The sequence below is a fragment of the Marmota monax genome, unplaced genomic scaffold (assembly GCF_021218885.2).
Source record: "Marmota monax isolate L192 unplaced genomic scaffold, Marmota_monax_Labrador192_F-V1.1 WCK01_AAM20220418_F8-fsc00068, whole genome shotgun sequence".
Taxonomy (NCBI): Eukaryota; Metazoa; Chordata; class Mammalia; order Rodentia; family Sciuridae; genus Marmota; species Marmota monax.
Genome location: NW_026692352.1, coordinates 1,076,617 through 1,092,006, shown reverse-complemented (window position 1 = coordinate 1,092,006; position 15,390 = coordinate 1,076,617). Strand labels below are relative to the sequence as shown.

The window sequence follows — 15,390 nt, the reverse complement described above, 5'->3', positions numbered from 1 at the left end:
AGTAGATCATGTATCTTCATGACTAAGGAGGCTTCTTCATGAATTCTTATTGGCTCAGTACTTAATATAGCTCCTTCCTGAAGTAGTAAATTTTTCAGTTCCCTTCTGCCTAACCTCTTCATTGAATGAATAAATGCTTCTGATTAAGAACATGAAAAGATATAGTCAATAAATTCACGAATTATCACAGATAATGAAACTCACTTTCGGTAGAATAATCTTTAACTGCTTGCACTCAAATTGCATGTGACCACCTTACTAAAAATATAGCTTTTTCCTCTGGAGTGAATTTGTGTAAGCCTGTTGGTAAATAAGTATCTGTGTTCATGTGGGGTATGTGTGCGTGTGTAAGAAAGAGAAGAGAAGAGAGGGAGGAAGAAAGAGAGAGAACAAAAGACAGAAAAAAGAAATAAAATCTGAGGTAAACCATTTAGACAGATTATCTATCTCTATACACATTCCTGGACCTACTTAATTGCCTCATCAGTAAGTGGTTATGTCTGAATAAGGGCATGTGAAATATATTCAATGTATACTCCCAGAGGCTACAGTTTGGTGATGAAAAGTTCTCCAAAACTCATGTGCTGAAGATGTAGTCCTCAGCCATTTTCGTATTTGGAGGAGGTAGAGGCTTTAAGAGTTGGGACCTAGTGGAAGGAAGTTAGGTCATTAGAAGGGTGAACTACAAAAAGATATCTAAATCCTAGCCCCTTTCTGTCTCTCTCTTGTTGCTTGCCAGCCACCATAAGGTGAAGAGGTTTCCTTTGCCATGTGCTCCTACCAGGTTGTAATGTGCAGTCACAGGCCCAAAGCAACAGGACCGAGTGGCCAAGGACAGCAAACTCTGACACTGTGAGCCAAAATAAAACTTTCTATTTTTAATTTGATTGTTTGAAGTATTTTGTTAATGTAATGAAAAATTGATTAACACACTAGTTGAGAAGAGAATATGAAAGACAGTCAGCTTGAATCAGAAGGAATAAATCTGGGAGCTCTAAACTCTAAGCTGACGTGCTCAAGCTCAGTGGCTGAGTCTCAGTCCTTGGTGCTGACACTGATTGGGATCCCTGGCTTTGGGTGTGTGAAGTTCAGGATTGGACTTCTTTGTATGACATGAACATCATTTCTCTAGTAGTAATTCACTGTTTTTGTTTATCATGAAAGCCACGTACAGCTTTAATGAGACTATGTTGCTCTTTCTGGCAATTCTTGGAGCAACGTATATTTCTCTCAGTACCTGCATCCAATTAAATATTCTAGAAATATTCTAGTGTCCTCTGCTAAAAATGTGTTGATGCCTTTCTCTTAAAAAATGTGGTTCATCTACAAGCTCCACTGTATTGAGTCAGGCACTTTGCTAATCATAGCACAGGGCCATTTTGTGTCAATCTGTGATCCTCTGGCATGCCACAATTTTAAATCACCCATTTCTCATTCAGATTAGCATTGGCATTTCTTCCATGTACATGACTCATTCTCATCAAATGCAGAATAAGTGGCTACTATGGTCTCCCATTCATATTGCAAGCACATGGCTATAGTGATGTTGGCAGCAGAAGTTGTTGAAATAAAGAAAATATGTGGTCTATTTGTGGATTACAATATGCTTGGATTCACCATATTCTTCACCACACTCTCCTGCATTCAAATATTTATAACTTAAGCTGCCTCCAAGGAAAACTAGGTTCAGCTGGGCTCATTGGTAGATGCTTTTAATCCCAACTACTCAGGAGGCTGAGGCAGGAGTAGCTCAAGTACACTGTCAGCCTTGGTAAATTAATAAGACCCTGTTTCAAAATAAAACTTATAAAAAGGGATGAGGATATAGCTTATCAGTAGAGCACCCTTGGGTTCATTCTCCAGGATTGTAAACAAATAAACAAACTAGGTTCAAGGCCTTTAATACCTGCATCACCCACACTGTGTCCTCTTGGAGTTTCTTCTCCTGCTTTGCTGCGCCCCTCCCCTGACTCAGGCAATGGCAAGGCCCTACTGAGGTGGATGGCACAACGCGTCCATCCTATGGAGGAGTGCAGTATGTTTCTGGGAATGGGCTGGTTTGTTTTTGAATTCCTTTAATAAGTATAGTTGCGACTTCTCATATGACCATTAAGTATGAAGGAAAAAACATGACTTTCCCAATTAAAGAATGGATCTGTTTGCTCTAAATGCAACGATTCAGCTGTGGAGCATAAATTGTTAATGTTTAATGAAAAACTCCCTGTATTCCTGTCAAGGAAGTTTTTGAGAAATTAAGTTAAAATCTAGAGAAGAAGAATTAATGTTAAGAAGACAGATTAGTGCTTAGTACTGGGCAACTTGTTCTTGTTCCTGTGGACAATGGTTTGTGCTCTTACTCTTGTTTGATTAAAACTAATAATAAGTTAACCACTTGCCATAACCATGGCACCGGTTCCAGTCAGTAAGTCAAGAAAGAATAGTCAAGGTATAGACCAATAGTTTGGGACATTTCTAACTATTATTAAAAGTTAACTAAGCAGAAAGAGCTCAAAGCAAAATGCGAACTGAAAGTACAAATGCTTGCTTATGCATAAGCCAAGATACATTTTTCTATTCTAATTGTAGCTACGTGATATTTTGTTTCTTTGAATAATTATTCCTGTTTTGTAACCACAAAGTACTGTTAGCCTGCCAAAATGAAAAGTATATATGATCAACTTCACAAGTAAAGATTGGGATTCAGCACCTTCACTTTGGTGTCTGTGTTGTTTCTCCACCACCTTTCACTGACTCCTCATCTCCTGAGACCCCCTGTTGGAGCTGGTCTCTGACACTTTCTTTATCTTTACACACAGCTTTAGTTTCCACATTCCAGCCTATATTCATGTTCTGTCTAATCTTATTTAGCTATCCCACTTTTGCTCAATCCTATCATTTATTTGGTAAACACCAAAGAGTTTAGAGATCAAGTGTCCAAAAATTTCTACACTAAGGAGTCCTCTTTATTTCTCACATAACTCATTTTATTCCCAATTGCAAAGGTCATTCTGAAAAAGCTTTGTTCTTGGTGAGCATTGGTGTTTTCTCAAGTTCATAGTGTAATGAAATACATATTTTAGATCTTTGTTCAAAATAGTCAGTTATTGTCTCTTAAACAATCACTTGATCACAAATATTTTGAAACACAGGGAGTTAATCACATTTGATCAGCACATGACATAAAAGTCTAAAATTACAAAGTTTTTAAAAGATCAGAGGCTCCAACAAAGGACATTCTTAAAAAGCAGTACTAAATGTTACAATTTAGTTCTGATAAAAGGAAACATTTTAATTAAAGATGTATTTAAAACTTAAATTATAACTATCAATTCTTTTCTTTCCAAGATGAGGTACATGGCCTTGACATTATTGCATTCCACATGTCCTAAAGATATTCCTGCTGTTTTTTCATGTAACATAATCTTATTATATTATTATTATATTATCAAATTATTATTATGTTATCAAAATTTTCTTGCACTAAATAATTACCTTAAAAAATCCAAGATTTAAGTTTAAATATTTTATTTATAGCTTGAAATTATCATTTAAACTTTTTTCAGTTTTTGATCACTCAAAAGAAGGATCTTTTAGTTAATTTTCATGGAAGTGTTACAGAGAATGGTATTATGCTTGTTATAACAGTTTTCTGTAAAACATGAGCAAGGAACATGTGTATTAGACCGATAGAATGCTAAGTTCACAATCTATTTTTTTTTCTTCAAAATTCTAGACAGGCTTTCTTCAAAAACTATGCCTACTTGTCCAAATGAAAGGACTATTGAAAGTGTAGCTGCTATCGTCTGGAGCTAGAGAGCTCATATCCACCTGACAATCCAATGAATCTGATTAATTTTTAAATGATGTAATTTCTCTGCCCACTATTATTTATATCTCTTACTCTATATTAATGCAATATTTATTTTAAAGAATTGTGCAAACTTTGTGATTACTATGTGTATTTCATTATCTTCCTTCAATTTGCTCCAAAACATAAACTCTGTATTATAAAATTATTTAAATATAACTAGAAATTTTATAATATTGATAAATGAAATTCTGTGACAATTTCTTCCAAATCAATGAAATGAAATTGACTAACTAAACAGGAATAACAAATTTGGCATGAGACTATTGTATTATGGACACATTGTTTTGGAGGCATAGTTTTAGCACCTAGTCCAAGAGAACAAAACTCACTCTTAAGTTGAAATCCAAAGTTTATAATAAGAATTATTGAAAGACATATTAATGTATATGAAGAATATTTAACAAATTAGAATAGTTTAAAAAATAGAAATAATTTATATTTGTTATATTTAACAAATGGAAATAATCTATATTTGTTTCCTAAAAGTTGGCAATAAAGATGAAAAAATAAGTTTATTGTGATTTTCAAATTTTTGTGTGGCCTCTGATTAGCTTACTAAAAATGTTGTATTGGGATTTGTTATTTCAATATCATGTTGCAGGTCAATGTTTATACATATTCATGTTCTTTATTTATTACACACTGAAATCACTACGTTGGAATTTATAGGAATTAGAGTACAACATGGTTCGTTGTAAAGATGAATATAACCGACACACTTAGTCAAACTCACCAGAAAATAGAAAGAAAAGATAAATGACAAATTATATATTTAGCAAATAGCATGATCAAATTTTACCAATATATTTAATAACTTGGACAAAAAGGGGGAAATTACTTGTAACACACAAACCACCAAAGCTCCTTCCAAAAGAAGCAGATAACAGAAAGAGCCTTTCACCTATCTGAGAAATTGTAATTGGAAACATTTTAACAGTTTACCAGGCCCAGCTAGATTTACTGGGTGAACACAACCAAATGTATAAAGAAACTAAAATTAAAACTCTATAAACATTTCCCAAAACACTTTTAATAGAGTATTATAGCTATACATAATAGTTTGACTCATTTTGACAAAATCATACATGCACGGAATTTGATTTATTCTATTTCAGTCCCTTAGTGCCCCCCTTTCCATCTTCTCCTCCCTTCTTCCTCTACTGGTTTTCTTTTCACTCATTTATAAGTTATTTTTGATCTGTGTTTTATACACATACATAAAGGTAGAATTTACTTTGGCATATCTATACATGCAAAAAGTGTGATTTTGTTAAATTCATTCTGCATTTCCTCCCCTATCCACCACCCCTTCTCCCCTGCTCTTGACCTCCTGATTTTTCCAATATCATTATGATATTTGACCATCCCCCCTTCCTCCTTATTTTGCTTTAGCTTCTGCATACCAGAGAAAACATTCAACCTCTGATTTTCTGAATCTGGTTTATCGCATGATGTTCTCCAGTTCCATCCTTTTACTGGCAAATGCCATAATTTCATTATTCTTTATGGAGTAAGGCAATTGCACATGTGCATAAACACACACACACACACACACACACACACATACACACCCACACACACCATATTTTCTTAATCCATTTGTATGTTGACAGGCATCTGGGCTCGTTCCATAGATAGGTGCATCATAAACTCTGGTTACTGTTTCATAGCTTAGATAAGTAATTTAAATTCTGCCAGATTTTCAGCCACACTTAATGATAACAAATAACAGTACCCAAGCACAGGTCTCCAGCCTGGGGTCAGCTTATATTACAGCTTTGGGTGGGTACTGTATGGCATGAGAAAAGATACAAAATTTTCTCTTGTCACCAAGTGCCTGTGGCAGCAGGTCAGGCTCTCTAAAGTTTTAGCATCTTAATTCCCAGTCCAATATCTCACCTTGAAATATAATAGAATTAAATGACTGAATCATGCATCCTTGTAAAACACCAAGTGTGTCTGATACAGGTTGAATGCTCTGGATGTGGTCTCTAAATTTATAAATTCCAGTGGTCCCTCAAGATGGTAGAGGAGTTAAAGACACCTGAAATTCAACTTGTCCTGAGGTATGATAGAAGAAAAAGAAATAAAAAGAATATAGGATGCCTTAGTTATAATTCTTAAAGTAGACACTCCCAGAAGAAAATATATGTCTTCCTAAACAATGGAATTTGCAGAAAATGGGGCAAAATAACCCTACAGTCATGGATATGGGGAGATTTGTGAGAGCAAATGATGATAGAAAATCAGTCTCCAGCCAAAGAAGGCATAGGAGTTTATTTTTCCAAGAATAAATTCAAATCCTAAAAAGTCAGCAGTCAATAAAAACATGTATTTCCCACTTTAGTACAGACATCAGGAATATTGAGAGTTAATTGGGGAAACATATTCCAGAAAAGGAACTGTCATTGTACAAGTCAAGATAGTGAAAATGTTACTGGAGATTACAAAAGAGTGCAGAGAGTGTGCAAAGTAAAACAAGTAGAGGATCATGGAACTTTAAGCCATTCACTGAGAAATACCCAGTTTAGGTATTAGGCAACAGTATAGGTTTATAACTGAAAAGACATTCTTTGGAGTCATATTTCTAATAATCAAATATCTGTTTACTGATTTTATTTATAAAATCTGTTTATTGCTTTATTTATAAAATCTTAGGAAAATTATTTTATCTATGTGTAAAAACTTTCAATCAAGAAAGTTTATACAAAACAGTTTTACTGATGTCTAGAGCATAATAAATATTTTATGAATGTTAGGAATTATTAATAAATAAAATAATAAAGGTTAATTTTCATAGCCATGTTGGGGTTGGAATTTGGTTTAAATGTGGTACTCTGAAAAACAGCTAATGCCAAAAACAAATTAGCATTATTTTTAAGTAGAAGTTGCCAAAATTAGGAGTTTTTACCACAAGGATAGAAATAGTTGAAAAGAGTACATACACATATATATTATGTGTATACATGTATTTGTCTTCCATATATAGGGAATTTTTTGAAATGCAAAGCTATTTTGCTTTTTGACTATTTTTGATCTTACCCTAGAGTCTTATTCTCTTTAAGTGTTTCTGCCAGAATGTGGACTATATAATGAGAAAATTCTTGCATGCAGAAAAAATTCTTTCTACACACACACACACACACACACACACACACACACACACACACAAACTGAATCCCTTGAGCATGAGATGTGGGAGAGAGACAAAGACAGAAATGGAAGATATGATCTTCAAGATCCCATTTTCAACTACACATTCCCTGGTCCTCATTCAAATTTTCAAGGTATGAAAGGACAAACTCAATGTGATTTGAGAGGTAAACTGAAAGCCAGGAAACAGTGACACTTGATTTCTTACTTGAGTATCTGAAGGAGAGTCCTGGTGTGACATCTCAGGACATGGGAGGTTAGCACTGGAGTGCAAATGACATTGATGCATGTTCCATAGGAGAAAGTGAGTGTGCCACTGGTTTCCTTCTCCCCCAAGAGGCACACTGGGATGTGGGAGCTCAGTACTATGGGAAACAGGCTAATCATGATAAATAATTGTGTGACATTGTCATGAGAGACATCTTGACTATGTCTACATTCGACAAAGGACTTCATGGCCAAGGACCATAAAAACAAATGTTCAGTGGGATAAGTAAAAGAAAGTGGGTCATGTTTGAGGGATTGTAAGGTAAAAATCAAGGATACAGATGGGTCACAAAATGAACACCAAAGAAAATATCAAAGTTCAGCAGAGAGTACAGAAAAGATAAATTTTCATACAAAGTCTGGAGATAAGCTGACATTATTTCAACATAGGCCAAATAAAATGTCAAATAACAACAGGCCAAATGACATGCCGGAGGCTAACCCTATCCTTTCCCTTACTCCTCAAATACAGGTCAGTTTCCCCCTTTTAAAATTTGGTTCTTTGTAGTTTTACATAACACTAGAATTAATTTTGACATAATTAAAAAAGTGTGGAATATACTTTGCTCTAATTCAGTAGTTTTCCTTTTAAAGAGGGTGATATGGGGTGGAACATGGGAGGCCCAGAGACCTATGGAGAAAAAAGGTTGTCCAGTACATATTGTCAACTGCCAATTGGCAGAAAAGTTATTCAAATACCTTATTTTATACTACAACAAAGGAATTTTTTTGTTCAGAAGCATTAATTGACATTTAAGTGGAAGGTTTTCAGTTCAGATAACCATTAACATACACAGGGTCACTTGGAGCAAAACAAGACTACAACAAGAAACAAACAAACCCCCAAAGCCTACCCATACCTGTCTTTAAATACAAACTGCAAAACCTACTACACAGGAATTTGATACCAGGATATTGGCTGACAAAGGATGGATCTATTAAATAATGTATTCAGTTGGTAACTCACTTGAAAGTAAATATTCACATCAATATACAATTTAAAATACTTCACAAAAGTAATACCACCAACCACAAAGTACCAGAATAATGAGGGAATAACTCTTATACAAAATGATATATCACTGAACATTTTTATGGTAAAAGTGCTATTTTTTTTTAAATTGTCCCATTATTATTTTCTACTAATGTAAAATCCATTTACTGCAAGATACTCAGCTACATTTTGAGAAATGTTTTATAATCATGTGGTATATATGTTTATATTACCTTTATTCAAAACCCAAACCAGTAAAATGTTGATCAACTGATGAATGAATAAACAGATTTTTTTATATGAAACAAAACAAGCAGTAATGAGTAGAATTCAAAATACAACTATGCAGGTCTGGGTATATGGTTCAGTGGTACAGTGCTTGCCTAGCATGCATGACATCTTGGGTTGAAATCTTAGGACTGAAAAACAACAACAAAAACTGTGGATATGACCACAGGAATAAGTCTATAAAGAATTATTTTAAGTGAAATTAGCCAACATGAAAGATATTAGCTACTACTTAATGTGTGTGACTTTCTCTGAAAGGCAAGCATATATGATGGAAATGAGAAGAGTAGCAGCCAATAATTAGAAGTTGTAGTAGAGGATGAATTAAACTCAGTTAGAAGGGTACTTTTGAGGGAGATGGAAATAATTTATTTATTAATTGCGTTACAGCTATAGGACAATCAGGTATTTTTCATAGCTCATGAAACTATTCACATATCTAACTATAATGTATTACATTTGTAATTCTATCTCAAGAAATCAACCTTAAACCAACCATGATCATTTACACGTTTAAGTACTATGCCCCTTCTCTACTCATCCGGTCTTTGAAATTTAATGTATAATATAGCAAGCCAACTTATATTCCAGAATATGCACATGCAATGGATTGAAAGCACATTTAATTTGTCTTTAATCACTTCAATCTGCAGGTTTTATAACTTAAAAAGTGTCAGCAGTGGATGTAATGAGTAGATTGTTATTATGACATACTAATGAAATATGTTTCTAAATTAAACTTTTCAAAGACTGAGGTATATGTTGTTATCTTTTACATTAATTGATATTTAAATGTACAGAGTTTAAAGGATGTGGCAATATCTAATATTAATTAGATATGTATCATTGAAGAAATACTAATTAGGAGTATCTAATGCTAATTAGATATTTTTAATTGTAGAAATGACTTTTAAAATTTTATTTTATTGGTTCTTGTTAGTTATACATGACAATAGTATCCATTTTAATATATTTAGACAAACATGAAATATATTTTATCCTATTCAGACCCTAGTATCTCTCCTTCTGCTTTTATTTCCTCTACTTCTGTTCCCTTCCCTTTTAGAAATGATTTTTTTGCAAATGTACACACACAAACTAGAGTGTAAATATGTTCAGCTTATTACCATCCAAGATTTAATTTGGTGACTGTTTGTACATCTGTTTGTCATATTAATGTTTATGATGGTCACAAAACTATTTAAAAACATTATATTCAAGAGAAAAACAGAAGAAAGCAAGAAGGAAAGAACTGTCATGAGACCTGTTACAAAATATTTTAGGCAAAAGACACAATTTCCATCACAGGCTACCGCCTAATTGTTGGCATATCTTTTAAACTCTACACATTTAAACATCAATTTTGCAAAAGATAACAACATATACCTCAGTCTTTTGAAAAGATTAAATTAGAAACATATTTCATTAGTATGTCATAATAACAATTTACTCATTACATCCACTGCTGACCCTTTTTACGTTATAAAATCTGCAGATTGAAGTGATTAAACACAAATTAAATGTGCTTTCAATCCATTGCATGTGCATATTCTGGAATATAAGTTGGCCTGCTATATTATACATTAAATTTCAAAGAAAGGATGAGTAACAAAAGGGGACAGTACATAAAAATGTAAATGATCATATAAATTGAACTTATAAACTATTTTTAAATACTTACTGAATATCAACTTTTCTTAATTCCAGTGGTTGACTTTTGAATACATTCATATTGCATCTCAAGATTTAGATGGCTTTCAAGGAGAACAACCTCTGCACTCTCCTTCGTATCTGGTAGGTCTTGATACTGTAGATAATGGGGTTCATCAAGGGTGGGAAAAGGATATAGATGTTGCCCATGAGGACATGAACCAGAGGAGAGAGGTGTTTGCCAAAGCGATGAACCATGGTCAGACCAATGATTGGGATGTAGAAAACCAAAACAGCACAGATGTGAGACACACAGGTCTGTAAGGACTTCATTCTCTCCTCCCGGGATGCGATGGCTAAGACAGTGTGCAAGATCATAATGTAGGAGATTATGATGAGCACAGCATCCAGCAGCAAGTTCATGATCACCAGAACCAGAGCATAGATGCTGTTGAAGCGGATGTCTGAACAGGCCAATCGAAGTAAGTCTTGGTGCAGGCAGAAAGAGTGAGAGAGGATGTGAGGACGGCAGTAATTTAAGAACTTCAGGCGGATGATGGCAGGAGAAATGAATGAAAAACTTCTACACAAAATTGCCACCCCGATTTTCATGATTTTGTCATTGGTTAGGATGGAGGAGTAGCGTAGAGGGTTGCAAATGGCAATGTAGCGGTCAAAGGCCATAGCCAGGAGGACAGAGGACTCCATGAGGGACAGACCATGGATGAAATAGGACTGAGCAATGCAGAAATCCAGGCTGATATCTTGCATGAACCCATAGAGGACTCCCAGCACCGTGTACACAGTGGACAGTCCCATGCACAGATCCGTGAGGGACAGCATGGCCAGGAAGTAGAACATGGGCTGGTGCAAGCTTGGCTCAGTCCTGATCACATGGAGCACCGTACAGTTTCCCAGGAACACCATGGCATAGATGGAGGAGAAGGGGATGGAGAGCCAGAGGGAGTAAACTTCTAGACCAGGAACTCCAGTGAGAACAAATGTTGAACTATTGAGGTGGGAGTGAGAGAGAGCAGACATGAGTGGAAGATGGAAAATCTTCCAAGAGAGCTATTTTAATTGTACAGGTTTGTGATTCCTGAATCTTTAGTGGTGTTTATATGGTTTAAGGAAGAAAATAAAACATTCAGTTCCATAAGAGGCAATATAGACACACCTGAGTCTCTATTTTTCACAGATAATCATCTTCTCTCCTCACGGAAATGACAGTGGCAGTAATCGGTATTCCAAGAAATTAGAAGCTTTTATGCAGTAATATTAGTGTAAATGGGCACTTGGGATTTGGTGTGGAGGATGGACTTCTGGGAACCTCTGTTCAGTTCTCAAGAATATAATGAATGATCACAGGTGTGAAGTGGCACCATGGCTGGCTTCACCCTCAGGAGACTGAAATACACAGGCTCTTTCCTCTTTGGTATCAGAGCTGTACCTTCAACTTGCACAAACACATCATAAGATCCCTAAAGAAAAGGGTTAGTTAATGTAATCTAATTTTGTAGAACACAAAAATCAGCTAAGATCCAGTAAACAAGTGAAAACTGAACTGTATTGCATTCTATATTGGACACTTCCCTTAAATATTTACATATTTAAAATTTATTTCATTTTCTTCTTTATTTTCATCCCCTTTTTAATCGCATATGAGATTTCTACATTTTCTGATTCACAGTACTATTACATCTTATGTGTTTCATTAATAAGCTAGCACAATTGGCATGCATTTTATACTGGATATTAATAAATAATATTGTATGCTCTCTCTGTTATCAATAACTGTGCTGTCTGTTTATAGTTAGAATAAAACTAGATATTTTGAGCATATATCACTTTTGTAATAACCAGTTTATAAGGTTATGCTATATAGATCTAGCCTCTTTAGATCAACTGTAGTACCCAATGATTTCAGAACTTTCCATGAAATGCAAAAAAAAAAAAAAAAAGACATTATTGTTTTGTTTGTCTGTTTTGCTTTCTTTTGTTTTGTCTTTTGGTGGTGGGGATTTAACCCAGAGGCACTCTACTCTTGAACTTGTAAAGTCTTGATAAGTTGCTGAGTCTGGCCTCAAACTTGCAATCTTCCTACCTCAGTCTTCTGAAAAATTGGAATCAAAAGTATGCACCAATGTGACTGGCAACATGAGTTTGTTTTTTTAACGGACTTTATGAATTATTACAGCTTATAAGAATATATCTAGAATTTTTTGGAACTCCATACAAAACTTCCAAATGATTTGTAAACTTGGTTAAAAGAAAACTTTCTTTAAAAGCATGATTGTTTTTCTTAAAGAGAATTTAATATCTACAAATATTTTTAAAAATCACATATTTACAACATATATGGCATTATCGTGCAATGCCTCTGATTGCCAGAATACTATATGAAAGGGTAATTAAGACAGCTAATAAAGATGAATAATCACCTTGATACAGAATAGCATTATTCAATGTGTGTAATTTTTTTCTGAATAGGGATTCAGTCAAAATATCAGTGACTAATGCAATGAGTTTCTGGTAATATGGCTAAAAGAAGCCACTGGGAAATGTAACCAAGGTATTGGATAGGTCAAGATAGAAGGGAAAATAAATGTCAGTTTTTAGACAAAGACTTTCCCAGCTTGCAAGAACAGATATTTTAGTCATGTCACTAATAAAATTGATTAAATAGGGAGCCCCTTCTTAATGATTCTTCAATATATTGTGACCACCTTTTGTTTCACTATATTTTATGTTTATGCCCATTAAATATCCTAACCAATAAAAAATTCAATGCATGTTTATAAACATGGGAAGAAATGATTTAAAATAAATTATATGACCTTTCTAATAGTATTTTTGGGGAAACCACTATTATGTGTTCTAGGTTAGAAATTGTTATAAATGTGTAAATCATTGATAATCATTTCCAAATTAAAATTATTGTGTATCTCTAAATGTGTGCAACATAAAGTATGAAGGTTTCCCAGAAATTAAAAACAGGACTCTCATATTTCCTAAATATTCCATTTCTGAATTTATATCTAGCAAAATATAAAATAGACCTCAAAACATGGTTTTTCCATATTTATTGAAGCATAGTCACAATATCTAAGGTATGGAAACAACCTAAGTGTTCACTGGCAGACAAATAAGAAGTTGTAGTTAAAACTGAATACTATTCATCTTAAAATGAATGAAACTGAGGAAATTATGGTAAGTGAAATAAGGCACATAAGGAAAAGAGAATGGTCCATAATATCCCTTAAATTTGATACCTAAAAAAGTGAAACTGAGAGAAATTGAGGGTAGAAATGGTAGTTTCCAGGGAATAAGAGAGTAATTAGATGGTCCAATACTGACTATAGCTAAAACTTTCACACTTTTTTTTCACATTTTGTAGTGGTGCATTATGAGGATGGGATTTTTAAATTTCATATTCATACAGGCACACTATGTAGCTATAGAATTTGGCCAATATCACTCCTCAGCACTTCCCCCTTTCTCCCCATCTGACTTACACCCTTTGGTCCTTTTTCTCTCCTGATCTCCTTTTGACCTCCATGGGATCTGCCTCAACTTTCTTTTTCCTCTTCCTCTCTAGTTCCAAATTTGAGAGAAAACATATGACCCTTGACCTGAGTTTGACTTATTACAATTAAGATAATGGTTTCTAGTTCCTTCCATTTTCCTGCAAATGTCATAATTTCATTTTCTTTATTGCTGAATAAAATTATATTGTGAATATATATAAGACATTTTCTTTATCCATTCATGCCTTTATAGACACTTAGGCTGGTTCCAAGATTTTATTATTGTGAATTGTACTGCTATAAACATGGGTATGTGTGTATCACTGTATTATTGTGAATTTAATTCTTTAGCATACTTATTGAAGTGGCATAGCTGGGTCATACTGTGATTCCATGTCCAGTCTTTTGAGGAATCTCCATACTGACTTATATAGTGGAAATACTAGTTTATAATCCCACCAAAAGTGTAAAAGTGTTCCTTTTACCCCACATCCTCTCCAGGATTGATTATTACTTGTAAGTATAAATTAGTAAGAGAAAACGTGGATAAAGTATGTGTGAACTTGGACACATGTTGAATTTAGTCATATTTGATTTTGTACAGAAGCTACAAAATTACAATGGTGTTTTTCCTCTTCAGTCTTTCGGGGTTGAGTGTCATAGCACTGATGAGCTCAGGTGAGACTGAACCAGGTGATGCTCTGCTCTCCTGTTTCAGTTCTCATACCACACACAGATGTCCTCACGTGGTCGTTTAGTGCCATGTTGTAAAGATTTTTGTGCTTCTTATTGGTAATTGTTGTTGAATATGCCCTCCAAGGGAAGTGGTGAAAGTGTGAATAATTCCTAAGTACAAAAGAATGGCAATGTTCCTTAGGGAAAAAATATGTTAGACAAACACCATTCACCATTTGCATGAGTTATAATGCAAATATGTGTTCAATGCTGATGAATCAATATGTTCCATCCAGAAAACAAAGGTCCCCATTCTGCACATAAAGAATTTCCACGAACAGTGGTGAAGTAACATTTATTATATAGATGGGAAATATGAGTAATATGGAAAAGCAAAAATATTTCAAGACATGAGGTGACAACTGACTAAACTGTGAAGTGAACAACGTTGGTATTAGGCTGCTCAGTATTATACACAGGGTCAGGAAAATAAACTCATCTAGGCTGCTGCTGGTTGTCTCCCCAGATTCAAAAGGGAATGAGAAATTATAGACAAGGCAAAGGTGCAGATCAGGGGAAAGCAAAATAAATTAAAACCAACAAGAGCATCATTAAGTTTTATCAAGAAAAAGTTTTGAGGATGAGCATATTTTTGATAATGACGAAACTGTTTGTTTCACAAGGACATTGGTATATAAACATATATTATAACAGGATTTCAGTTGGTAAAATTTATTGGCCACAGGCTGATAGGAATTGAACCCTCCATAGCAGCAGTTTTCTATGCATTGTTTATGTCAACTTTATATACCACAAATTCAGTTGATAATGAGATTAGTTTATAAGTGCATGCCTTTTGACTGTTAGTATATATAGGTGGAGAAATAAATATTCATCTAATACCTGAACTCAACCCACTGGGAGAGAATTTAAAGCAGTAATTTCCTATGATAAATTACCTGTTG

General features: G+C 34.3%; 1 protein-coding gene across 1 annotated transcript; it reads right to left on the bottom strand.

Moving 5' to 3' along the window:
* Positions 1–10,319: 10,319 nt before the first annotated feature.
* Positions 10,320–11,264, bottom strand: LOC124090954 (olfactory receptor 51V1-like). Its single transcript, XM_046441764.1, has one exon. It carries the CDS (start codon positions 11,262–11,264, stop codon positions 10,320–10,322), a length of 945 nt encoding a protein of 314 aa, XP_046297720.1.
* Between the last annotated feature and the right edge of the window lie 4,126 nt (positions 11,265–15,390).